General features: G+C 45.5%; 1 protein-coding gene across 3 annotated transcripts in view; it reads left to right on the forward strand.

Annotated features, from left to right (window-relative positions):
* Positions 1-3,325: 3,325 nt before the first annotated feature.
* MTMR2 (myotubularin related protein 2) overlaps positions 3,326-27,380 on the forward strand; it is a 61,456-nt gene continuing 37,401 nt past the window's right edge. Inside the window, exons 1-2 of one of the 3 annotated variants that reach the window (XM_040544190.1) lie at positions 3,326-3,510; positions 23,367-23,472. In XM_040544190.1, the coding sequence (XP_040400124.1) occupies positions 3,425-3,510; positions 23,367-23,472 (192 nt within the window). In that variant the 5' untranslated portion in view covers positions 3,326-3,424. Of the gene's footprint in view, positions 3,511-16,480; positions 16,507-21,341; positions 21,362-23,366; positions 23,473-27,380 lie in introns of those variants that run through there. The other 2 variants (XM_040544195.1, XM_040544193.1) reach the window with 2 other exon arrangements.

The following is a 27,380-nucleotide window of genomic DNA, read 5'->3' on the forward strand; positions in this document are numbered from 1 at the left end:
CAGTGTAGAAGCATGACTCCTCTGCTCCGACACCCGATGCCCCAGCTACATTCAGTCAAGGAGTCACAGACCTTGACCAAACATTCCCACAAGACCCCTATGAGCAGGGAGACAGAGCCAGGTTGTGCCAGGATGCTGGGCAGCGTGACTGACCTTAGCTTTGGGGAGTGCTGTGCTCATAAGGCCTGTGTGTGAGACATGAGAGCCTGTGTGCTGTGCAGCAGCAAAGCCAGGGAGTTCCAGGCATGGGATATTTGTAACATCTGGCACATTCATCTGTCTTATACCGGATGTGTGCGCTACACACACACACAGAGCTAGAAAGGCACTTACTTAACAGACACGCAGTTTAAATACAATGGATGCAAACACTATCTCCCTTTCACACTTGAAGGACTGAGCCAAAAATTTTACTTCCTCTCACTTAATCTTGTTTTACATGGTACATAAAATTATCCCCTTTCCTCTGTATTCACTGGAGTTTTGACAGCCTCTAAACACCTAAGAAAGAGGGGCTATATATTTTACACTTCTTTTGTGTTATAATCCAAAGTTAGAACCAAGTACAATTTCAGAACATACTGGAGGATGTCTGCTCATCCTTTACTTGGGATGTATCTTTCATGCCCTTGCTTCAAGAAACATTCTTGTTATTCTTTAAGGACTTAAGGATTTACTTCAGCTGTGTCAGTGACATGTCTTTAGAGATGAATACAGATCATTTTATTATTTATCCTTCATATTAATGTTCTTCTACTGTTTCCTGTGCTCAAATCACAAAATGATGGTGCATAAAAAAACAACTGATGCTACTTGTAAAATAATGGTAATAAAAGGGGTGTGGCAAGCAAAAGTAGGCTAACATACTGAAATGTGCTTATTTTGTATCAGTTATAAAACAGTCTTGTGAATTGCCCTTAATTGGTTTTGGTTATGTCAGGGCCTTTAGTTAATTCTCCATCACTTTTAAGAGCCGTGAGGTAACTCACTTCACAGACAGAAAATTCTGACTGACTCTGAAAACGTGGTATTGTTGAGCAAAAAGACTCGCTGAGCAGACTGGTAGTTTCTTTCAGCAGCAGGAGAGATCCAGGAGGTGATTAGCTTTGTTCTCATTTACAAAGCACCAGTGGGAATTTCTAAAGGGCTTCACAGGCCCTGGGGATAAGGCCAAGAACAAAACAGGGCAGTGAAAAGCAAATAGAGCACTTCATCAATAAATACTTAGAGATGCCACATCAATGGCAAATTAGGAAGAAAAGAAGGCACTCTAATACTTCCACATAGCAAAGGGGGCTTATATATTGTTTTTATTCCTACTTGACTTTTTTAAACAACTGCACCACTATCAAACTACCTTGGGCAGTGGGAGTAGAGGTAATAGCAACTCACCAGAAGGCTATCAGTCTGGCAAGACTTGAAAGGGAGCCCTGCACAGCTCCACACTACTTCTACAACACCGGCCTCTCCAAAGGGTTACCACTTTCAGGAGCTCAGTCCTGAAAGAGACTGGGAAGAGATTGCGGCAGGGGGAAAAGGTTTCCAGGAGGTATGTGACTGCTTCCACAGATGCACATCTACTGCTGCTACAGCACCCCCTGCCAGCTCCTCTCCAACAAAACGCAGCGGCAGCTCTGGAAGACTGCCTGCTTGCCCAAACGCAGGTGGGCATGGAAAGATGAAGCAAAAAAGAGTGGGGGGAGACAGTATCGCATTTGCCATTAAAAAATGGCACTTCTAAAAGGTTTCCTGCCTCAAACTAGGGGGAAAAAATCAACATCTGAAAAATTTTTACAGCAAGAACAAAATCAGCGCAGGTCTATTAATCATTTTGATAATGTCAAAGCATTTCGTTTTGATTTTAACCCTGCAATAAAACACTCATAATTAATTTTAATTAATTTTAAAAACAAAATTCTCATTTCTAAACAGAAAACAGTTTGCATTTTACAAAAGTTTACACGAGCTCTGTTTTTTACGCTAAAAAGAAAGGCTAGACAAACTCATTTGCCAATTTATAAACTTTTTTTAGAACACCAAGTTAAAAAAAATACAGTGAAAAATTGCCTTAACAAAGCTGTGCTTTCAAGTTCAAACCAGCTTGAAAACCATCCCACATCCAGCTTGCTCAACAGCAGCCGAAAGACACCGCAGGAAAAGCGAGGGAGGAAATTTCACAGCAGCTTAATGCTGTCTCAGGCGGGGCTGCTTCAACATCCTGCTTGTCTTCACCGGCGTGCGAGTGACTCAAAGTGCTCTGGAGTTATACCCCAGTGACAGGAACAGAACGGGAAACAGGCGGAGATATATCATCTAACTCGCTCTTTGGAGAGCAAAGTGATGTTTGAGTAACCATTTTAGAGCCACAGAGCATTCAGGCTGTTTGTGTTTCAAGTGGGGACGTCCATTTGGGGTGATGTTCATGGCATTGGGTGTTCGCTTTACCAACAGGCAGCACAGACAAGCAGGGTTTAGTGGAAACCCACCTGCCTATTAACAGGTCCCCAGTGTTTTGGTTTCTTGTCTGCCTTGTAGGATTTTTGTCAAAACAGCTGTGCATTCAGCACCCTCGCTGTGCGTGAGGGAAGCATCGGCTGCAATTCCCTAGTCTTTGTAAATAATGCTAAGAGCTCTTCTCTCGCTCGCCAGATTGCTTCAAGGAACTGAACGTTGCCCTTCCTGCAGAACTACCTGCATTTCGATAGCGATCTTTGACGGTAAAGAAACGGGCACAAACCATGACATGCTGTCAGCCCAATAACTTCTTGCTCCACACGTGCACAGCGGATCCATGCCGGCACCCTGTGGAGCTGCGTAATTTGGGCCTGGCATAGTGCACAGCACCGACCCCATCATCCTCAAATGGGTTCCTTGAGCAGATAGAGGTGATTAAGCATTATATAAGGGCGATTAAGGATTTTGGGAGCACAATTATGTTTCAGTATGCGAACAGAACTTGGCGTAACAGGGGGTCTGTGCCTCCTGCAAGCTAGTGTAACAGAAATAATGCCACAGACAGAGCCTCCTCGCCTCTAGGAATGACTTTGGTGTTCAGATGCACAGGGTGAATGCACAGGGGAGAGGAAGGGGGAACAGTGACTGGATTTGGCCAGGCTACCAAGGGCGGCTCCTCGCCCATTCTGACCCACCCAGCCGACACCCCACCGCTCCCTCCCTTCTCTCCCCCATCCCCACCCTTCTTCCCCCGCTGCCACCCCACCCCACACGACCGCAGCCCCCTCGCCACCCCCAGCCACAAGCTGATCCCCCGGGGGGGGGGAAGCCTGCGGCTGCTGGGGGCCGAGCCGAGCCCAGCCGCCCCGCCTCAGCCCGCCCTTCCCCGCGCAGCACGCCGGGCCGACATGGCCGCTTCCTGCGCCCTGGGCTGACAGCCGCCCGCCCCGGGGCCGCCCCGCCGCCCGGCATGGAGGAGAGCTCCAGCTGCGAGAGCCTCGGCGCCGGGCGGCCGGCGGCCGTGGTGAGGCCGCCCAGCGGCGATTCCCTCTCCAGGTAACGGGCAGGGTCTTCCCCCAAACCCGCCCGGGGCCGTAGCGGGGCGGCGGGGTGTGGGATGGGGGGAGAGGGTGCTCGGCGGCATGCAGGGCACGGCGTCGGGGCGGCCGCTGGGCAGCCGAGGTGGGGTTTTTAAGGCGTTTTGGTAGAGATGGAGGTGCCCCCGCCATCAGCGTTAAGGGAGATGCTCTCTAATTAAAGCTACGTTTCTTCGGTGGGTTTGGGGAATAAGCAGTAAAGGTGGGGGGGGGGGGTTGCTGGGAAGGCAGGAGGGATGCCAGGTGCATCCGGGGGTGCTGGACCCCGAGGTGTGCTCGCTGTGTGCTGGACTACCCGAGCTGGGCCTTGTTCTGTATCTTCAGTAACAAATCTGCTGGGATATGCCCAACGCTTGTAGTTTTGTCCCCTCCCAGCTTTAATTTGCAGTCTTAATGGCCTTTTAATTCTCTGTGGGTAATTTCCGAGGTCACGCAAACTGGAAAGAGGTGTCCCGTGCCTCGCACAGGTTATCAGGGAGGAAATGAGAAGTATGCAAAATAGTCATCTAATATAGCATCTGCATACTGAATTTATACCCATAAAAATCAGTTTTCTCTGTTGGTATTACGTGGATTTGGGATTGAATAAACAAGAATTACGTTGGTCTAAAGTTCACGACTCGTGCAAATGCTTGATAATTACATTTCAGGTAAAATTCATTGTAGAAGTCGAGGGGAGACCTCATCAATGTGTATAAATATCTGAGGGGAGGGCATCGAGAGGATGGAGCCGGTCTCTTTTCAGTTGTGCCCAGCAACAGGACGAGAGGCAACAGGCACGAACTGAAGCCCAGGAGGTTCTGGCTGAATATGAGGGGGCACTTCTGTACTGTGAGGGTGACAGAGCACTGGGACAGGGCGCTCAGAGAGGTTGTGGAGTCTCCTCCTCTGGAGATATCCCAAACCCGCCTGGATGCCATCCTGCGCAATGTGCTCTAGGTGATCCTGCTTGGCAGGGGGGTTGGACTGGGGGATCTCCAGAGGTCCCTTCCAACCTCGGCCATTCTGTGACTCGAAAGCACGTCTTGCTGTAGGGTGTAGGATCACGAGGCAGGGGAGGGATGGGACCTTGGAGTGCCTCAGCCCTCTGTCCCAGCAGGGACAGCGCTGGGGGCAAGTCGGGCTGCTTGGGGCTTTTATCCAGCCTGGTCTCAGAAACCTGGGAAGACAGAGACTGTGCAACCTCTCTGGGCAGTGCATCTCCTGAATACCATCCATGTAGGCACTGTGGGTGCTCGTGGGTTCCTCCAAAGTCCACTCTGCTCCAGGCTGGACAAGCCCAGCTCCACCAGTCTCTCCTCAAAGGGCAGGTACTCCAGCACCCCAATCCCAGCGGCCTCTCCCAAGCTCCCTCTGGTTCATCAGTGTCTTTTCTGTAACAGGGGGCTAAAAACTGTATGCCAGAAGCAATCCAGTTAGTGCGAGTAGAGGTGATGATCCTTTCCCTGGATCTCCTGGCTCTGCCACTGTTTCTACAGCCCATGGTGGGGTTGGCCTCTCTAACAGGTCACCCCACAGGCCCACGCTCAGCTTTATTGCCCCCTAGGAAGGCACAACCCAGTTTTCGCCTGGGATTCTTCCTTCTTGAGTCCTTCATGACTCCTCATCCTCATTTTTCCCTCCTTCATCAGATTGTTCTGTTCTCCCTAACAGTTTCTTTGTGCAGTTTACCTGTGCCCTGCCAGATGCCTAGAGGCCTCTTTTCACCTTTTCCTCACGTCCCCAGTATACATTTTTTTTCCCCTCTGCATCAGCTTGGGCAACTTGGACCCATCTGAAGGTCAGTCACTGTAAGAGACACTGGGGCCTGAGGCCATGGGAGGAAAGCTTTTCTTGGAAGAGCCTCTCTCAGCAGCATGCCCTGCACAGATGGAATCACTGGGAAATTGGGATGGTAAATCTGTCTCTACTGAGCATGCACAAGACACTCCTCCAAGTCTTGAAAGGGCCTACACTTGAACAGATTTCTTGGGGCATTAAAAAGCTTATCCAAAAACTTTCAGAATTTCAGGTCTCTGCTCCAATGTCTAACTTGTAGGAGAAAGCTAGCCAAGTTTTTGATGTGTTCCAAACAACGTTTCTTCTTCTTCAGCTGGATATCAGAAATACATCTTTTTCATTTGCTGTTATTAATTGAAAAGAACTCATCTTGAGTATTCTGTGAAGTAGTTAGTTGGAATGGTTAAGATTAGAGCAAAATTACATGGAAGTAAAACGAAGTTCTTGTAATGACAGATGCCTGGGGACCTTCAGAATGTTTATTACCAGCGCCGCTTACAAATCTAGTGATACTTGTACACAAATAATCAATTTTCATATGAACTGGACTATGATCCCTTGCTCATTTATTTTTTTTTTAAGATTTTTTTCATTAAATCTACAGTGCAATCTGATCTTATGCACCAAAACAATCTCTCTGAAGCTACTACATTAAACATATTTGTACGCACATACGTATTTTCATCTCTTTGTTATTGTGTTTTTTTTGTTTGTTTTTTTGTTTTCTAAAGTTCACGTTGGGGTTGATGTCAGGAACACAATGAATTGTGAGGGTGTTGTCACCAGTTTCTGTAATCTCTTTTAAATAAAAGGAATGACAACAACAAATGGGTAGAAAGGCACTCATCCCAGATTCACAGTTAACTGGCAATGTGAAGAGTGAGAGTTGTGTTTGACTGAACTGTTTTATGCAAGATTCCTAATACTCGGAAAGGTGCTGGTATCAAATATATCCAGCAATACATTCTTTGGATTCTTTCAGCTCCAGCTCAGAAGCTGAGTGAGTTTCATATTTCTAGAGATATTTACGATCTAACACCTCAGCAAGGCACGTCTGATAGAGTTTACTCACACGTAAAGTTGCTCACATAAATAAATGCCTTAAAAAAACACATATTAGTACGTTCATTTATCTTTCAATAGTGAAAATGGGATATTATAATAATGGTATTTGACAGCAAAAGTTGCTTTGACATTTTAATAGACCCAAGTAATATGCAGTACCAGTGCTCCTTGGGTAAGATATGAGAATGACCAAATAAATGTTATCTACTTTCCGTCCCAACTATAGATATTTGAAAGCGTGTGAGGCTCACAGTATAGCTGTTTGTGCATTGTAGAAAATCCCCAGCTCTGGGTGGAAATACTGAATTGGTTTCAAATGAGCAGGTCACAGGTAATTAACCCAACTGCCCTCATAATCGGGCTGATGCAGCTATTCTGCTTGCGAAGCCTGAGCTGTCTCACCTCATGCTAGCTTTGGGTGGCAAAGCACTGGGTTCCGCAGCTCCCCGTGGTTTCCAAAGGACAATATTTAGGATGGGCTTTCCCCCTGGATCCTGTTCGTGTAGAAGACAGGTGAGCATGAGCCAACTGCTCCTACAGAGCTGCAGTGGTTGGGAACTAGCAGCTTGCAAGGAGCATTTGTGTGCCGATTCAGGCCGGGAACAACCCATGGGACAGAAAGGAGCAAGGTAAAACACTGATCCTAATGTTGTCTTTGATAAACTACAGCATGACTACATGCAGAAGAGCAAGCTTTACTCAGTGGTTTGGACTTCTTATATATCTTTAAAATGGCCTGGGGATGCTGGGTGAGTGAGAAATACCTTTCACCTGTGGTAGGTAACCAGACTTCTTTGGAAAGACCTCTCGAAATGAATTTTTAGGTAGAGTTGTGGTTTTGCTTCTTAATTTGAAGCTGCACGTGGGCCCTCTGACCTTTGGAATTCAAAGTAACAGCCAGCAAAATTCTGCCGTGACCTTTCCTTTTGTGAAAGAAAAGCCAGATATAGCCGTGTATGACTTTAACGAAGTACATGACTTTAAGGAAAAGGTGACATCAAACTTCAGATATCTAATTTACTTTTCATTAACGGGGATTAGGTGTTTTGTTTGTGCAGCCTGTGACTATGTGCTTTGGTCTCCGAATGAGCGTATCTCCTTGTGTTTCTATAAAACGTTCCCTGAAAGGCATATTACAGCCCAGTCTGAACAACGGTCAAAGAAAACAGCTGAGAGTCTTCCTTTTAGATCCGCTGAAGGTAAACTTGTACTGCCTGTGCAAACGTGTGGAGGTGATTGTACTGGAAGGAAACTGCTGCAGGAGATGTCAGCGATATTTCAACCTCGGTATGAAATGAGAGAAAGAGATAAGGCAGTGGGCAGATGTTTCCTGCCAGCGTGAGTGTAGCAGTGTTTGATGTTACCACTTTCTGGTTGCTTGTTGCCACCTCTCTGCTGGTGATTATCATTCGCTGAGGTCTGCAGCTACAGTGGATCCCGTGCACTGCACTAATGCTGCTGCATATGAAAATAATCACGCTCCTTGTCCTTGTGTTTGCAGGGATAACGCTGAAAACATAAGCTCTGTGTAAATCAGTGCAGCAAGGCCTGCTGAAGCAATAGCTCCATGAGGTATGAACTCCCCCGTTCATCTCAAATAAGGTCCTGTCAGTACCTGGTCTGATTTAAGGCTATGTTGAAGGAATTCTTTCCCCACAGATGAGAGTGATGCTGGAAGGAGCTGGGTCTGTAAGCTGTTGGCTGAGGAGGGCTCGCTAGCACCACATTGCTACCAGATGTGTGAGATTTGCTGATTGAGTTGTTTTGTGATGAGTCATTGAAGTTAGAGTTTGAAAAGGAAGATTTTTGCCAGTTCTGGTGTTCGGTGAAATGTGAGTAGCTGTCTTTTTCTTCCTGGAGTTTGAGAGCATTTCTTGCATTTGATTTCTTATATGTACAAAGCAGGATTTCTTGAGGGTTATTGCCACTGAAGACAAGTACATTGCTGGCTGAGTGTTGATAATGAACTGATTTTCTGTATCTGAGAAACTTAACACTATGCCTCGAACCAATTAGCAGCTCCAGGCAGGCTCATTATCATTAATTTTAATAAGTGAGTGATAATTTATAACACTTGCAACTAAGGTCTGTTCTGAGATAGGTTCTTCAAGTACTGTATATTGTGAAGATAAAGAACGCTTTTACCTGCATGATTTGTAAAATCATAGCATCACGGAGTGGTTTGGGTGGGAAGGGACATTAAGGACCACCCAGCTCCACCCCCCTGCCATGGGCAGGGACACCTCCCACCACACCAGGTTGCCCAAAGCCCCATCCAGCCTGGCCTTGAACGCCTCCAGGGATGGGGCATCCAAAACTTAAATGGGAATCTGTTGTTAGAATTTGAGGATTTGGGGCAGAAAATCATGGAAATAAGGATCTAAAGTCTGTTAAGACGGCTATTTTTTGCAATGCACTTGGGAAGAGAAACTACTATGAAGAACATGGGAATTGTTTTTAGTAGCAGTTTTTGGCACCTGTGTTTCAGCTCCTGCCTCTCTTGGCACGCGAGACCTTCAGCCTTAGTTTTCCTGTCAGGCACATGCAAATTCCTTTGTCCAGGCTCTAAACGCTCAGTAAAAGTGCACACGTTTGTTTTTTAAGTATGTTTCCATTTGAGAGTACAAAACCCAACTGACATTCACCTGTTTCTTGTATCGTAATTAATGTTATATCCCTGTTTAGGGGCCTCACAGGGGTTTGGGGTGTCATAGCTCTGGCTGCTGTATAAATAGAGAAAAAAGCCATTTCTGTGTTGAAAAGCCAGGGACCAGCTATTGAAATATGCTTAAGCCAGCACTACTCTATTTTTACTAATGCCTGGCGGGTAACTTCACGAAGCTGTTGGACGTGCAGCAGAGTGCTGAGGCTCCTTGCTGAGATACTGGGCGAAGAGCGAGAAAGTCTGGGGATGAGATGAAAAACCGCTGTGGAGAGATGAGGCAAGAGCTGACAGCTGGTGAGGAGTAAAGCTAGGCTCAGAACACGGCTCTCTTGGGTCCTGTCAGGCGCTGCCTTTTCTGAAGAGAGATGGTGCTGTTATGTTGACTAACAGCCTGTTTGCTAGACGGTTTTAAGTCGTACGCATGGTTCCTTAACCACAGGCTGTTTACAGCAGCGACACCATCGCAGAACCCGAATGTTAAGACTTCAGCTGACCTGGTGAAGCCGAATTACACAACCCCTATCCGTTACGTGATTGTCCGCCTGCTGTAACTTAAGTTACAGGTTAACACTGATCTTGAACCGTGTTATCTGTTTCTGATATTTTACTGGCCACTTTTCCTTCCTTTCCTAATTCTTTTATCGCTCCTGTACAAAGGCAAGAACTGCATTTGAGAAGGTCGTAACACCTCTTGAATGGCTCAGCAGAGTCAATAGTCTTCAACTTCTTTTTCATGAATGTTCTCCTGATGACCTGCTTTGCTGTTACTGCTTTTTCATTCTGAAGGTATCAGGTGATGTAAAAAGAGACCCGATCCATACCCCAAACAGCTTGTGCTACCAGAAGGTGGGGGGGGGGGAAAGAGCAAGCATATGTTAGAAATGTGTCAGAAGTCTTCCAGAGGTCACGCTGATAAGGTGCTATATACAAGGTGTAGTTGTAAAAGGGGACGGGAGAAAAGTGATCTTGTCACTCGTCCACGGGAAGCCCATTTCAGCGTAACGAAGAGGGTGACGGGAAGGTAATGAAGTGCTTCGTTTGTAGAGGTGATCGGGATAACCCAGCGATGGGAGACTGCAGAAGAGATGTTTTCACAGTAATTATCCCAAGTCTTCGTTTTTAACTGAAAAACATCTGGCTGTTTTATAGCCCCAGTAACTGGGAGCTAATTGAAGAAAAATCCTGTGAAAGACAACAACAGAAAATCAGTGGAACTTTTCAAAAACACACACTTTTTTTCCTTTTCCTACCATCTGTGGCTGCTTTTGCCAGACAATGTTCTCACTCAGTAATTTTCCAGTGATTTCAAGGTAGTTCTGTTCCTTGCTTCTCTTTTGCCTGTCTGCTCCATATTTTTTTTCCATTGTTTTCTAAGCCCTGATGCATTTGATGAAGGGAAAGCGTTAGCAGTTTTCTCATCCATAACCCCTACAAAGTGATATTTCTAGTCATTTTGCTCCCACTTGACAGATCTAGTCTTTCTGTAGTCTCCTGGCTGTGGCTCCAGTATCACTGATGTTAGATCACCTGAAGGTTTGCATTTGATTTGGATCAGGTGTGAGTGTGTGATAATGTTTCTGCTGTTAGTTAGAGAACGCAAGTTTATGGTGTTTTTTTTCTTTATTCTGGGAAGACAGGCGACACCTGGTTAGAGTAAAACAACAGTTTTATCTAGATGAATTTACTGTGATACAAAGAGCCTATGTGCCAGCACAAAGTGTTGCACTCAAAATTTTGTTGATGGGCAAAAAGGCAACGCAGCTTTATATAGCCAGGAATTTATTGTTAGGGTAACTGAAATCCTGAAAGTCAAATCGTTATTTGTCCAGATTAAATTGTTACAGAAAAAGAATAGTAATGCAGTTAAAACTGTCATACATGCAGCTGATAGTTTCTGCCCATTTTCCTGGAGTTAGGCTCACCCCTTTCTTGCTCCTTTGGTTTTTAGGGTGAAGGTTTTATTCTGGTGGTGGTGGTTCTTGCAGAGAGTTGTCGGCATAATGCTGGGAGGAATGAAGTTCATGGTGGTTTCTTCTCTCCTTACTGCAGGATCCACCTGGGATCATTTCAATATATTTGCTAGTACAACTTTACACCTTTCTTCCTTCATCAGTCTGCAATTCCATGTTGCATCTGTTTTTTACTATATCTGGTTGCTTTTACAGATACTAGATACTCTTTCTTTGTTCTCTGTTACCCCTGAAACCAGTTTTGTCCAGGTCTGCATTTCTTCAACTGACCGTTGGTGAGTTGTTTATAGCCATGAGGTCTCCATGCCAAGCCCTTATCACCCTCTGCTTGTGCTCCTCTGTGCCACGTCCTGCATCCTCACTTCTCCAGGCCTCTGCTGTCATGCTCGGCTATTGTATTTCTCTATACAACATCGTTGTGTTAGTTGTAAGTATCTCATTCCATGTAGAATAACTGCTTAGTACTGCTGTCCGTACAAAACTGTGGTTGCACCATACACAGATAACAAAAACAGATATAGACACCTGGCCAAAGAGAGAAATTGCTGTCACAACTAAACCAAGTGCAACAAAGCTGCAGGCAGGGCAAGCCTAGCAAGCCTCAGTCCTGAGCCCTTGAAAACTCACTGCAAAGCTTACAGGCTATTACAACAGGATGGGAATACTTTATTACAGGGCTAAATGCTTAAAACGTTAACCCAACTGTATTTCTGAACAAAAATTTAACTGGTGGAGTGAGTGTATGTCTTACATTTATTGATGTATCTTATACTACTTGGTGTTCCGTGAGCAAATTGGTTTTGTAGTTGTTTGTTTTCTGTTTTTTTTTCTTTCCTGGCACAAAAGACACTGATCCCTGAATTACTGAACTCCTGAACCACAGCCTCGTTCGTACCTCCTGCCTCTCCTGAGAGTGAAGCATCCCTGCTATTTTTATCGCTCTGTTAGGAAATTCCATCGTTGATTTCAGTTGGTACCACTGCTGTGAGATGGTGGCCTTCTCAAAGGGAAAGACTGTGCAGGTAGGTGGCAGGACCAACCTCATCAGCTGTTTCAGCTGACTGCACTGAGCCGTTCGTGTGTGTAACTGGAGGGGCTGTCCTGCTGCTGTGGAGAGCAGATGCTGGAGGTAGTGGGGAGCGACTGCAACCTGTGCTACCAGAGGGGCACTGCTGAAGGGACTGATGACTAAACCAAGCTCTACTTGACTCAGAGCAGAGCTTGGTTTAACCAGCGGTTGGGATACCTCTAACGAGGACAAAACGATCAGCATCTCATTTGTAAGCAGAACACCTCTGGTAAAGAGATGGAAAGTGGGGGATCTTCTGCTTCCATTTTACCCAGGTTGGCTTTCAGAGTAGGCTTCTCTTGAAAATCCAGGCTAAATCCTTCAGTCTAGGAATCATCATCCCATTTCTACACTGAAAATGACACCCCACACCCTTGACAAAGTTTTTCCCGAGCCTTTTTGCTCGAAGGTTAAGGATGCTACCGGAATGGTCACTGAACGCCAGGGCGAGAGGAAGAATGGGATGGGGCTGTTTGTGGATGTGCTCAGGGCTTGTGCCCTTCACTTGCAGAAACTGCTGGGGTACGGCTCCTGGTGGCCGCTGCTGCTTCTAGCACCACGGGGCTGATAAGTCTCCTTTTTTATTTCTTCTAATAACTTCTAATTAATTAATAACTTTCTTCTAGTGACTTCTGATTCTGGACTCCACCTTGTGCTTCCACCTTTCATAAAGAACAATACAGGCATCCTGGATGAGATTTGCCTGCAGACCTCTGATACACATCTCTGCTAGTCTCTGGGTTTCTTTTTGTAGACAATGGGGAGGACTGAGTCATCTCGGTTTCTCCCCAGTGAATGTATGAGAGCCTACAGCGACGGCTTCAGATGCAAACACCTCCACCCCCTCCTCATCTTGCGTCAGGGACAAAAAGTGTATTGAGTTTGGCTTGGTCTCCGCTCCAAAAAAGGAAGGAGCTATTTCTTAACACGCTATTCCTCTTTTTCACATGGTAGCTAAATCTCTTGGCAACTGAGAGCAGAGATTTGTAGCCTGGTTTCCTAAGCCACGTTTCTGCATTTATGGGTGTACATCTGTCCACTTTGACCACCAATAGTTTTTGTAACCTTTGAACAACTTTATCCATGCTTGACAGAGGAGTAAAAGTAATAACTTAGGACAAGTTTTGCGTTTACACAGATGGAGATGTGAAGGGTGTCCACATCAGCTTTTCCGTTAAGGAAAACACTTGTTCCCTTTTCAACATAAGGGAATACCTAGATGAGAAAGATGTCATGAACGTGTGCAGGTTCTCTTGGACAAGACTTCTCTCGAGTTGAAGTATGTAATCTGTCTCTCATTTTTGCTTTTCCTTCTTTTCTTGTGCCTTCTCTGATGTCCACAAAAGGCTGTGCTCAATTGAAAACAAAACCAAATACAAACTTCTCCGCCACATGGCACTCATCTTGTGGAAACCAGGGTAGGACCCAGCTCAGATTGCCATATCTCCATGTGAGGCAGGTATCTAAAACCTCCCTACCCTCAGCAGCATCAATACATTCCACAGGTAATTCAGCTGAGCAAAGATGGCTGTCCACGCTGACAGAGCAGAATTGTGTTCTCGACTCCACTGACGGGATTTCCATCGACTGAGTGGGAGCATGGAAACTGCTGGTTTGTGCCAGGAGGAGCTGAGCCTGTCCAGACCTTGTTGTTCCTACTCCTTATTGAGTTACGTAGATCTCTGCATGCACTGATTGCTTCTTGAGGCAAGCAGAAGTGTCGGGAGGAAGTGGCTGTGGCTAGCGGGTGATGGTGGGAGATAAGCTCACATTCAAATGCACGGGAACTGGTACGTACAGAAAATCTTCACCTGAGCTCATAAACTTTGTATGTCTCATGTCAACGTAAGGTGTAAGACCTTTGTTTTCAGCGTGTACCCAACCTACAACTGGCCAGTGAGGTGAGTGTGCAGAGCCCTTTCGCAATTTTGGGCCGTAACAGGAGTCAATGGCTGCTGAGCACTTTGGAAACTGGGCTTTGTATTTAGGTAATAAATGGGATTATGCTCTTGGAAAACCTGGACCGAGGTGTGAGTGGCGAATCTGGAGACTTTGAAGAACCTCAGTCTTCAGAGTTGTTGAGCAACCTGTATCTTCCATCAGCTTAAGGAGAGCCCAACATTTATGAAAACCTCCTGTATTGTCTTGGTTTGAACTTCTGGAAATAAACCCACCAAATTATCAAACACTCGATAGTATTTTAGCCTTGTAACTCCTCTGGGGACCACCTTTGTGGAGGGACTGTGCTGTCAACAGAGCATTGTTGTTCCAAATCCTTTTTTGAGCTGAGTGTGGAAGAGCACACAGCTGCACAGTGTCTGTGAAAGCGTATCAAGGTGTTACACCGCCTCAGTTTTGCTAGGTGATACGTGACTCTGCAGACTGGCTGTATTTATATATTCTTTCCTCCTTCATTTGATTATTCCCAGTATGGAGCAGCTCCTGTCTTTGATGAGTAAATTGCTGGTATTTTTAATTCCTGTGGGTGTTTGGTTTATTGGGGTGAGGGGGTTGCGTGGTACGTGTTTGAAAGAAAATCAGAACATTTAACAATACGTGTTACTTTCTTACTCAGGTGTTTTTTAAACAGGGAAATAGAAAAGAATCTAAGGAAAAACTGAAAGAGCACATGAACCGGGGGAAGTACACGTACATTTGGATACACCATACGTAACTGGGTCTTAGCATGTAACTAGAAACAAGAATTACCAGAATACGAGTAGTAAAAGAGAAGTTGTTATACCTGTCTATTTATCCAGATTTCCTTCCTGTCCTAAGATAAGTACCTCCTAGGTTAGGTAGTATTTTGATTTCTTTTCTTGATCAAATTAATAGGTTAATTTAAAACAGAGAACAAAAAACCCCAAGGTTTTTAAAACAAGCAAACAATTTATTTTTGATTATAATGTTTTGTTATATGAGATCCTATGCTGCTCTCTGTTTGTCTGTTTCTCCTTGCTCTCAAACTGTAGAGTTATTGCAACTCAGCGTGGCACTGTCAAAAACCTAATCATTTTTTTTCTTGCATGTTTTACTCTGGCTTCATGTACTTTAAAGGAACGAGGTGGAAGCTTGTATAGTAAATACTGTAAACAGCAAACGTGGTTTTGAATAACATTTATGATTTCCATAATGACTTTTGTCTGTATTCAAAGTACCCAAGGAGGAAGTTGGCTGTTGCCAGCCCACTGTCTCCTGGCGGGGGTAGCCAAGGTGGTAAATCCGAGGTGGTTCTGCTGGAGGAGGTGACAACCCCACCCAGGTCTCCTCCTTCTCTGCATGAAATGTCTTGAGCCCTGGAAATGGCCTCTTGCCCAGGTAGAGCTAAGAGCCACGGATGGTTTCGTAACACCAGCAAATGCTTGGATTTGGATTCCCGAGGGTCTGCCCTGGAGATTGCAAACCCCAAAGTTTTTAAGCACAGGTGCAGAAACACCTGCAGAAAGTGTGTCAAACCTCTCTGACATGAGCGGTAGGACAGAGCCGGAGCAGCTGGCCTGGCTTGCCACTCATCTTGCCTGGAGGTGGGTCGCTGGCCCAGCTGTTAATGCTGCAAGTGAAGTAGCTCACAGCAATGGTGGCTGCTGCAAAGCAAACGTATTTCCATTAGGAACTGGATTCAGACCAAAGCGTTGGATTATCAGCCTGCTTTCAATAGATAATAACTAATTTTGGACTCCGAGAAGCTGGTGAAACAGGTAAAACGTCAGTTCCAGTCTAAGAACTCCTTGAAAAAACACATTTTTTTGGCTTTCTGTTTCCTTCCTCGTAGCTGTGTATGATCCTATACCAGCCTGGAGCTTGTCAGAAACCTAACGCCCCTTTTGTTCCTCGTGTGAATACGGATCGTTTCATAATTATCTTCCACGTGCTGATCAGGACATATTGGTTCAGGCCTCTCATCGCTGCTGTTCTTCCTCTTTTTTTACCTTCTGGGTCGTTTGACTCATGAAAGCATGATGCTTGGGGCTGCTTGCCGTTATTAATTACGTGCCCCATATTGGTTTGTCTTTGGGTGTTGGCTTTCTATTCTTGGAATCCTGCAAATAGTTTAGACAATCGGCCTATTGTTTAGCAAGTGCTCTACGCGCACTGTAGGCCTTTTGTGAATTTCTGGTAAGAAAAAAAAATAGAAGAATGACTAATGGAGCATGAACAGTGCTTGTGACACTGTAGTCCATTGTGTAACTGTTGAGAGCAGCATTTGCATTCCTAGAAAAGCGTGTTCACGGTCAAAATATAGGACGTTCCCTCTGTGGCTCATGGGAAAACGTGTACTCTATATTCAGCTCGGGATGCTGCTTAAAAGGACCAACTTTCACAAAATGACATTTTCTTCCCCTGGAACGTGAAGTCAGGCTGAGACCCGGGTTTGCTTGGCAACAGAAGCGAATCCTTTCCATTCAGGCAAGTGGCACGGGGGCTATTTTAGACCCGTCACGCGCAGGCGCGACGGTTTGTTTGCTGAAACGGCTCCTTTTTGTGTTGCGAGCTCTGCCGTCGGCAGCCCTGGTGAATGGCGAGGGCACGTTATTTTATGATATAAACTGGATGCCGGATAGAGCCTGGCACTCGGTTCTCTTCTTCCCTTCAAGAGCGTGTTTGCATGTGGCTTTCTGCCGCCTCTGAGCCTGTGGCAGGTCGAGCAGGGCTTGGAGAGGGATATTGAAATGGTTATAAGAACTGTGAGTTCCTAAATGTAGCGGTGGTGTGTCCTGCATGGGGGGGAAACGAGGGGCCTGTGTGTCCAGGGAGCGTGAGGGTGCATCTTATACGTGCTGTAGGTGGTTTCTGTTGGTACCTAAGTGCCATTTTATATTCCTCTGTGAAGATTTAAGATCGGGTCCCCGCTCGCTGGCCATGCTGCTCCTTCGTAAGCTCCTCAGGAGAGGGGCTGCCAGTTGTTGTGGGCGCGTACGGTGCCAGGCACAGCAGGATTCCCATCCCGGGACAGACGGCGGTGTGAGGGCTCTAAAACTTAATTTGTACAGCTGCAGAGCTCGGTACGGCCCTGTGGCGGAGCAGATGCCCACGCACAACACCCGGCTCCTGCTGCAAGGCCTCGCTTCAGACAGACACCGGCCATGCTGTAAGTGCCCTCCTGGAGGAGGGTACATGTGGAGGGGACTTCCCATACAAACATAGGTACCTATAAGGACTGCGGGGACCTCCTCGCCTTCCTCAGCCCCACAGGGAGCTGCGGGAAGCGGGAGAGCCTGATCCCTCAGCAGCTGGGTTTCCCAGGCAGTTCCAGCTAGGACAAAGTGATATTCACGGTGAACAAGCGCTGGTTTGTCTCCTGCTGCTCTGATAGGACCCAAAAGGTTTTTTTGGTATTTCTCTTCCCTTCTGTGAAGGAAACGGGAGCCTTAAAAGTATTGAAGAGGGAGAGTTGTCGGCTTGAATGTGGGAAGGGAGCAGGGAGTGCTGAGTACCTCTGTGTAATTATGCTCTTAAGAAAAGTGCCCAAGTGCTGCAGGTGCTCCTATTCCTGGCCCTGCTGTCAATTTGAACCTGCTGGATCCTGTTCCCTTGGCATCTGAAGCTTCCAAATGAAATTGTATTTGCCACCAGTCAACATTAATTTGCTGTTTCCACCTTGATTAATTTTTAGGAATGTGCATAATGAGAAACTTTCAGAAAAACAGGAAGAAAGGAAATGGAAGTTTGCACTCTGCAGTGCTTTTCTCATTTATGACCTTTGCAACTCGGACTGTATCGCAGTGGTGCGTTTTGTCACCTGTTCTCCGTGTCGTTCCTGTGACTATTGAAACAAAACACACAGGCTGATAGAGAAGAAATGGTGTGAGCAGCCGATGCCAATTAGCATCTGAGTAATTGGCACACCTTTGCAGGCAAAGAAGCAGCTGCTTGTAGTGGCAAGGAAGGAATATTCTTAAAGAAAGCGTTGGAGAGATGACTTGATCATCTGTGGCTGCATTTGGGTTGCGTTATTTATCGGAGGGAGCCAGGTTAGTATTTTCAGGTGTTGGTTGAAAAAAAACAAAACAAAAAAAAAACCATAAAACTGTCCTAAAGCCCTATGCATATGCTGTAAATAAAAATGGCTTATTTTCCAGAGATATATTTCCCTCGTGTCTCAGCAGGTTTTCTGAGAGTTCAGGGTGTTAAACTCACGTATATTTTCAAAGTCTGAAAAAACGAACAGCGAGTAGTTTTTCAGAGAGTTGGTACCCAGTCCCTTTCTGCACAGGACTGTGACTTATCTTTAGGAAAGTGTATACTTTTTATATATATATAATGTTTTTGCCAAACAGAAAGAGGCAAGCCTCCGAAGATGCATTCTTGGAAATGGTGATTCTCAGCATTTGCAAGGAGGGGTGGTTCACCTCGATCATCTCTCACGGTTATGCCGTGACTTTTGTCTAATTTTCAGCCAGAAGTTGCTGTGAAGTTTTATGTCGTAGGTGAAATCGGTTGTCATGACTTTCTTCTCATATCACACGACCGAAGAGAAGAGGCTGTGGAGAGTGCTTTGTCCTTCGGCCTGGCTTTCACCAAAAGCTCTTCCCAGAGATCTCCTGGGACCTGAATTCACGGGGTTGCTCCTGGACCCTCATGCGGTCAAATTGCCACCTTCAGAAGTTGTGTTTGTGCTTTCTTCTTCCGTGCAAAACTGTTGCTTATATACTCTAGGAAAGCAGTAATCTCATACTCAGACTCGTTAAATAACAGTGAGCAAAGCAAATAGCAGTGAGTTTATGTTCCGTGTCCTTTGCCTTTTTATACACCACGTTATTTGAATTGAAACAAGGGTTGGAGGGTGGAGGTTGCCTCGGATGGCTCTGGCAGATGTTGTTTGATGGCAGTTTTTGAAGCGACCTAAGACTTTACCACTGCTTTCCCCTGCACCTTCACAGCGTAACAGGACAAGTTTGCGTGCCTCAGACACTTGTTTGCAGTTTCTATACATCATTGCTGACAGTTTAAGCTGAGCGTGCTGGCATTCCTTCAGTTCTGCTGCAGTCAGTAATACCTTTCAACTGCCTGAACAAGAATCACCAGAGGGCATCTGTCTGGGTTTGAGTTGCGTTTGAAAACCACCTGGCGTGTTGTGGGATAGTCCTTAATAATAACAATGAGCACTTTATCAAGAGTTGAGTCGTTATGCTTGGTTTCCATTGTACTTCTCGCATTAATTGTGTACGTGTATTCCGTGTAGCCCAGGGGTTAATGCTGCATGCAGGTACTGTATGAGACCGTTGTGCTGGCAGATCTCATTTGGGCTCATTTATCATTCAAAATCTGGCCATAAAAATGCATTTAAATAATAATAATAATTACCAAGATGAAAGACATATATCAGTGTTAATGGCATCCTAAACCCGCTTTCGGCTTCTGCTTGGGGAGAGAGGAAGGAGGAAAGGGAACAGCAGTAACAGGAGCAAGGTACTTTCCCTGAACTGTTGCAGGGGTCTCTTCTGGCACCTAACAGAGACATCAGGATGGGTGCTGTGGAGCTGCCTGGGCCTGCAGCATGGTCCTTGGTCTTCATGGGTCTGTTCTGGAGCATCTGCACTCTGTTTCTTTCCTTTAGCAAGAGCTGAAAGTACTTGGTGAGCCCGAATAAACGCTGTGTCCTAGAACCTTAATGAGGTTCTGAGACAAGGGCTATTTACACGCTCCCCGAGCTGTATTGAACCAGACTTGCAGCCAGCAGTGGCTGGCACAGCTCCAGGGGTCTTTAACCCTTGCTGAAGGGTGGCCACACGTACCTGTGCTCTAAAATGTTTGTAACCAAACCCAGCAGTTACATCTGACCGTCGTGCTCCTGCTGTCACGCAGGTTTGCCCCGTATTGCCTTATTTGTGAAAGTCAGGTGTTTGGGGTATTTCTCTGTGAGAGTACAGCATCCTTAATGGGGTCCTCAGCATTTTAGGCTAACATCAGAATCACCCCATCATGCTGCCAAAACCTCTGTAGGAGTCAGCTTTAACTTTGTGGAGAAATTGCAGCAGAAGCAGGATTTGCCCAGGTCTCCTCGCCTTGGGTTTGTGTGGCAGCCCCAGGACCCGTCCCGAAGACGTGTTAAGCTGCATGGCTGGAGGATCTTTCTTCTTGCATTGGCAGCAGGGAAGAACTCCGGATTGACTAAACCACTGAAGCTAATCAACTTCTCGTGTGCCGTCAGGTTAATTAGTTCTCCAAGCAGCGGATCTGGAGCCGTGCAGCTGCCTGAACGTGGCAGGAGGTAGGGAGCCGCGAGGCAGCAGCGGTTCGGTTCTCTGCTCCAACCTGTGAGTAGCTGAAGAGGACAGACGCGAGCAGCCCCTGCACGACGTACACGGAGCTGTGCAAGTGGGATTGTTTGTGTGCACGCAGGCACTGCTTTCCAAAAGCTGTCCCTGATGCCACGGGAGGCTTCTGCAGGAGCACGGGGATGCTGGTGGGTGCTGGTGCTGGGAGCCTCTGAAAAATCCCTTCTAAAATGCAAATGCTTTCCTTCATTAAAACCCACTTGAAGCCAGGCGTGATCAACAAACACAAAACACTTTCACAGCTCAGAAACGCTGTGGATTGTGGTTCCCTTTCTTTTTTTTTTTTTTTTTTCCTGCACAAAGCAGTTTGCCCTTCAGCCTGCCAAAGCAAAATTAACCAAGAATTTCGTAAAAATCTTTGGTTTATTATGATTAGATAATCACTGCTTGTGTAGTAGGTAAAGGCTGGGATTGTACGGGGGCAGACAAGTTGTGTAAGCAGAAAAACTGGCGATTTTTTTAATCCTTTTGTTAGTGCTTTCCCCTGGGAGCAGTTAGGAGCAGGCTAGACAGAACGTGGGAATCGCTTGGGTGTAGCTCGTCCTAGCTTGGGGACAGAGGAAGAGGCTGATACTCCTGGTGAAAGGTCTTTCCAGCTTCATTTTCTGTGACTAAAGGACATGAAATCCTTGATGTAAATGTTTGTATTAATACGTTACTGCTCAGTGACTTGGTGGTCACTCGGTGAGGGTGCAAACGAAGGCCAGGCACGTGGGTTAGCCGCTGGTGCATCCCTTACTTAGTTATTTCCACCTGTGCTGAATGTCTTGAAAACGCTGAGTGTTGTCGCTCACCCTAAACACGCATTTCAATGCACACAAGCCTGGGCTGGTGGAGGCTCCTGCTGAAGCTCTGGCTCCCCCGGCTGGAGCTGCCGGAGGAGAAGGCGCAGTGGGGACCGAGGGAGAGGTGTCAGAGCCCACGGCCCCTCCAGCATCTGCTGACTCTTCGGTGAGAGCCTTCTCCGTATGGGCTGCTGTACAGTAAGTTAGCGCTGCTTTGAGGAATGATTAAATTGTGATTTTTTTTTTCTTTATCTGCCTTAAAAAATCAAATGAATTAAACAATTGCAAACATCAGGGCGAGCGCTTGGAAGATGAGGTCTGAATGTGAGGAAACCGGGCTGAAACGAGTTTCAAGGGCGCGCATCCAAGGGGTCTGAGCCGGTTCAAGTAAAGCAACATAACGATGTGGTTCAGGGCTAAGCCTAATTTAGCATGCCTGCGGGCTGCTGCGAGCAGAAGTGCTCTCAGCCTTCCTCATCGTCTCCAGACACGGATTCCCTCCTCCTCCTGTGTACTGCCTCTGATTTATACGGCCATGTAATGAGTCCAGCCAGCTTTGTTATGCAGCACGAGACTTTCTTCAAGTTTAGCAAGCGTTTGCTGCCCCGAGAGATGAGCAAGTGGAACCGCGTGTCCCCACGATGCCCAGGTCGAGGAGGGGAGGAGGAGGTCAGTTTGGTTGTCCCATGAAACCACGCGCTAATTCTGCGGACACAGGAGGCCCTTGGGTCTGTGAGAACAGCAGGCTTTGCTGATTTGGTTCCCGTTACGTTGGTGTGCGATTATTTTCTGTCTGGGCCAGATACGGCGGCGTTGTGTGCTCGGGTGATGCTGTCCGTGGCTGGTAAACTCAAGAGTTAAGCGAGTTGGAAAGCTGAGCGATTAGCTGTTGAGCTGTGCACAATAAATGCATTCAGTGGAATCGTGCTATTCAATTGGCACAACAGTATCGTTTATTTTATTTTATTTTATTTTTTTTTACTGTTCCCAAAACTTCCATTTCTAAGTTTCGGTTTCAAGGATTAAAAAGTTGCCAGTACTCTTTAATCCTTGGAGGGAAAGGAGTGACTCCCAGCAAGAGCCCAATTTTAGCATAGTACCTCCTGTTTCTAACGCTGCCCGTGTAATACTTTGCCAAACTTTGAAGAATAGAAATAAAACCAGAACATTTTGGCCTTTCGGTGGCTGTTTACCAGCAGTTAAGCAGCAAAACAGTTTTCAGACAATTAACAGATCTCCAGGCCCTTTGGAAGCTCAGATAACGCTGTTTGACCGTCGTCAAATGTCTAATTAATACGACTACTAATGGTAATACTCCTGAGAATATCCTGCCTTTGCCAGGGCTCGGTTTGCAGCTCGGTAGCTGCTCCTTAAGGGTGCCTTTACACCCAGGTAAAACCTTTCTGGGGTCACTAAGGGCGTGGGAATGAATTGCTCCAGGTATCATTTGCTGCCTTGCTGTGGCTTTGGGGGGGACGTTGTTCCACAGAGGGTCTGTCTTTACAGTCAAGAGGGGTTTTAAAAGCATTAGTATCAAATGCTAATTTCAAGCAATTACGGTTCTACAAGAGCTTGCAGCATAAAAATGCCATAAAATAAGCTTATTTTAATTGCTTACAGCTGTCCTAGAAAAAAACATATAGAAAAAGGTGATGGCTGTTTTGCTTTGTTTTTTAGCAAGTCGCGCTTCGTATCGCGGCAGAGGTGTGCTGGTACGCTGCAAGAGTCTTCCTAATTCTCCCGGGGGTTGTGCTTACACCTGAAAGAGGAAAGCTACGTGTGATGGAAAGAGTTTTAATTCTGAATTTATTCCACGGCTGTAAAGCTGCGGTTGGAGTTGTGCTGGCGTGCGTTCAGGATCCTGTCTGTTTTCATCCAGTTGCAGCGCACTAATTCCTCCCATCTGAAGGCCTGAAATTGAGGCCCTTAGTTTCGGTGACTTAGGATTTGATCAAGTTTGCGATCGTGATAGTGTTGGCTCGCTCTGAGCTGGGATTTTGTAACGAATCGTGTGCGCTTCGGTAATCCGTAGCCAGGGAAGGTAAAACAGGGTCTCAGAAATGACTGCTGGGGACTAAATAACAGAATGGGAAAGGTGGAAACTGGGGGAAATTGCCTGATTCCACTGCAGGTGAGTGGTCGTATCTGTAGGCTTTTGAGTAGTCGTGAGCACGGTTTGATTCTGTGGTGTTTGTCATTACAGTGCTTCCACTTCTCACTCGGACCATTCTGTCCATACCAAGTCTGCTTCTGCTGTGTCATCGGACTCGGTCTCTACCTCAGCAGACAACTTTTCCCCAGATTTAAGGGTACGTATGCTTTGTCTCAACAAAGAAAAAGAAAATATGTGTGTCTGTGTGTGTATATATAAAAATATGTATATAATGGCCTCCTTCGCTGGCTGTTTCTTGCTCCTCTGAGTTTGGATACAGTAGAATGATTTCAGCTTTCAGGTTAATGCCAAATTTTATGTAGCCAAGGCATGAAAGGTCCCAAAGTCAAACAAGTGAAATAGAAATTGAACTTTAATCTCTGCCATATTATTTCCCTCTTTATAAAGTTGTTTAATCTTCAAAAAGCTGTCTCTGCAACCCACATTTGGAGATGAATTTTCAAAGGAATTCCATTTTCTTTTAAGTGCTTTAAGTAAGTGAAGATCCTCAACCAGCCAGTTACGTATCCTTTTCTTCCCTTTTTTTGTGTGTGTGTGTATATCTATGAGATGTTCTTTTTGAAAACTCCTGCTTGTTTGTAAACACTGAGTCCTTGGAAGTATCTTCTTTCAGAGAAAGATTGTTATCTTCAAGCTGATAGTCTTCTGTTACGATAAATTGCTCTTGCATAAAAAATTCCAAACAAGGCTCTTCTAGGTCTGTTATTGATTTGTTAATGTCACATCCAAAGCTTTAGTTTAGTGTCAGAAAAGTTTTGAAAACTACATATGCATTCCTCTTACAAAACCGAGGGGTTTGCTGATATTCATTAGCTTTGCAAAAAGGTCCCCTGAGTACAGAACTGGTGGTATCAGTGCGTTCTAGTAATGACTTCTAGCATTTCTCAACTGTGGCTGAGCAGCTCTGTAAAATTTAAACACAATTGCACAAAAACTCTAAAGGCAAAACTAATTTCTTCCTCTGACAACCATGATAATTTTTTGTTTTGTGAGTTGTCTCAGTAGTTCATAATTAGCAGAAAGTCCTCCTGTTCGTAAGTGACAAGAAAGCAAATGTTGTTTTTTTTTTTTTAGAGGACTCTTATTAGCCAGTATTAAGCTATGATTTGAAAATGAATCAGTAGTTTTTTAAACATTATTTTGCACCTTTTACCTACAGATACCTAAAATAGTTTTCAGAACGTGTCTGGATAAAATTATATGTAATAGGGCTGAAGTTTTTCCCCTGTGAAGTGTTCAGTTTCTCCAGCATACAGAAAACACAGAGTTTAGGCTAAGTAATTCATTGATATAAATATAAATTAAATTGCAAGCACTGCTACAGCTGTAACTGCGTATATAATGCCATAAATTTTTACACTGACTTTTTTTTACACTTAATTTTGCACAAGCGGGTGCACAACTTGACTGCTCTTTTGCAATTTTTGTTGCATGTGGGGATTACCTTTACTGATAGAGAACCAAGCAATGTTCCTCATCTAGATTCAAGGCTTTCTTTGCTTCCTAGTGGTTGCGGTGGCTCAACACGTTTTCCTTGTAACTCCGGATGAGTCTTGTGTCTCCTTCCCTCCTTTTGTCACCTTGTCTGCATGACATTCGAGCCCTTTGGAGTAGGGTCTCCTCATGCCATGTATTTGCCTGGTTCCCCCTCCAGCAGGGCCCCCATAGTCACTAGCAATCAAAAATGATGTTTGCAGAGGAATGTTCACTTAGCTACTTAGCTGCATGATACATTTTTCAGGCTGAAGATGCGTATGTATTGTTTGCTGGAGGTCATTAAAAACCACTACTTCCTTGCTGTGCCACAGTTCCTGTAATTTGCAGAATGATTTCTTCACAGCCTGCCTTTTTATTTTTTTAATTTTAATTATTAAGCAACCTAAATTTCTGCCATGGTTGGAATAAATGCCGCTCCCCTTTCATTTTACAATAGAATTTAAGGAGAGATGGTGAAAGCAGAGGATTATTTATCTACAACAAAGGTGCTTCAAGCCAAGTATGAGCACATGCCTCCGCTGGCAAAATGCTTCCTGCTGTTAACGTGCATCAGCTCTGTTGGGCCCGAATTTAGCGTCTCCTGCTGTGCTCCACCTCAAGCCTTCTCCCACAGAGGTGGTGCGGGTGGCTGCGATGCTGTCGTGTGTAAGCACAAAGCTGGTTCTTGTGTTTGTGCTTGAGTGAGAGCTCGTCGATGCTGGCTGCAGAAAACTGATTCCTGTGCTCCTACATGTAGTGGGGTATGGTGAGGAAAGCACAGATTCTGTTGGGACAGGTTGCCTTTCTCTCTATTCCAGAAATTCCAGCAATAACCAGGTCTATCTTCATGACTGAGAGTGGCTGGTGTTGGCAAACAAGCCTGGGAGGATGCGATGGAGATCTGTCCCCTTCCCGTGGACAGCTTCTTCTGTTGGTATCGCCAGTGTGGCTGCAGTCCCACAGCCTCTCCTCAAAGCAATTACAGCCAATGCTAGTGCATGTGTGTGTTCTGGGCTTGTTCTTGCAGCCCAGTGCTAGCTCCTCGGTGAGAAGGCTCGGGAATGGAAGGTTTGTTCTGTCTGCTGATCAGCTAAAACTGATTTCTTTCCGCTCTCAAAACAAGTAGGACAGATGTACTCGCTCTGGGCTCATCATTCTTTGTCCAATTTTCTCTCAATTAACATCTCTGTCATGTGACACTTTGTTTTTTTAAGCCTGTTCACTGAGATCTTCAAGGTCCTGATTGTTCTTTCTATTTTCTTTGACCTTTCTGAGATGTGGCTTTGCCTTTGAGATTGCAGATAAGTTCACAGCATTAACTGGAACAGCAGCACGAGTGTGCTCTGCACACTGGACTGTTCCTTGCACACCTGATTGACACAAGGCAGTGAGAACTCCCAAGTCTTAATACCTACTGAGGTTTGAGCTAAGCACCTTCTTTCTTCTAAGAACAAGAAGTTTGTTCCACATTGCTCCAGGAAAAATGTAAGAGAATAAGCACTGAAGTGGGAACTAACGCATTTCTGGTACCTCTGTGATACGGGAGGCAAGTGCCTGGGCTCCACGACGTTCTCGCAGGAAGGGGTTGCATCAGTGAGCTTTAAGAGGCTGAAAATAAGCATTTCAAGATTTGGAAGTGGATCTGCCAATTGTGGGGTTATGCTCCTGATGCGTATTTAAATTTTCCCCGCTAGAATGAATTGCTGCATAGATCCATCATCACTCCTACCTCTGCTTGATCTCTGCCTCTGTGTGTGCATCGACTCAAATTTAGGAACTAAGTTTCTGTGGTGATGGAAAAACACTTTGTGATAGCTACAATTAGCACTCTTTTTTTTTTTTCTGTGGGAAATTTTTAGCAGGGTAGTAGGCGTCCGTCACGGGGAGGGAACGAGGGGAAGGACCCACATCATTTCTTGCGGTCTGTGCCTGCGGATTCCTTTTGGAGTGCAATTAACACTCAGTGTGTGCGCGTGCATGTGTGTAATGAGGTAAATGAGACAACCACTGGGGATTCCTACTGGATGCGTGTGCAGTATTTTTCCTAAGTCTTTCTCCAAAGTAGTTCATAATAGCTTTCATGATTTTTTAAATGTGTATTGAGCATCTCAGTATCTGGAGCTAAGATTAAATTTATACTACACTACAATTTATAGAATTTTCACTTCATAAACTAACTCTAAATAACTTTTGGCTGCTTTAGTTGGCTGTATTTTTAAATAAAATAAATTAAAATACCACCCCTCGCCCCCTTCGAAAGCGTAAAGCACTATTGGGTTCTAGTCGCCTACTGCCCCATCCCTGTCTGATCTCAAATCTGAAGCTGTTGAGGATTGATTTAGGGAATGCGCTTTTTGAGTGAATTTTTAGCAAATACCCTGCCATGTGTTTTAACATACGTTATTGATCAAGCAAGGCCAGAATCGAGTAATTAAAAGTGAAAACGAACCGGAAATTCATAGATAATTTGTAACTTGGGATGGGAGTTTAAAAACCCTTTGGAGCCAGCGTTGCCAAAGGGGTTGCCAAAGGTGCATCAGTATCTCTTACAGATGTGGGAACTTGGTG

Source organism: Cygnus olor, chromosome 1 (assembly GCF_009769625.2).
Source record: "Cygnus olor isolate bCygOlo1 chromosome 1, bCygOlo1.pri.v2, whole genome shotgun sequence".
In the NCBI taxonomy this organism is placed as follows: Eukaryota; Metazoa; Chordata; class Aves; order Anseriformes; family Anatidae; genus Cygnus; species Cygnus olor.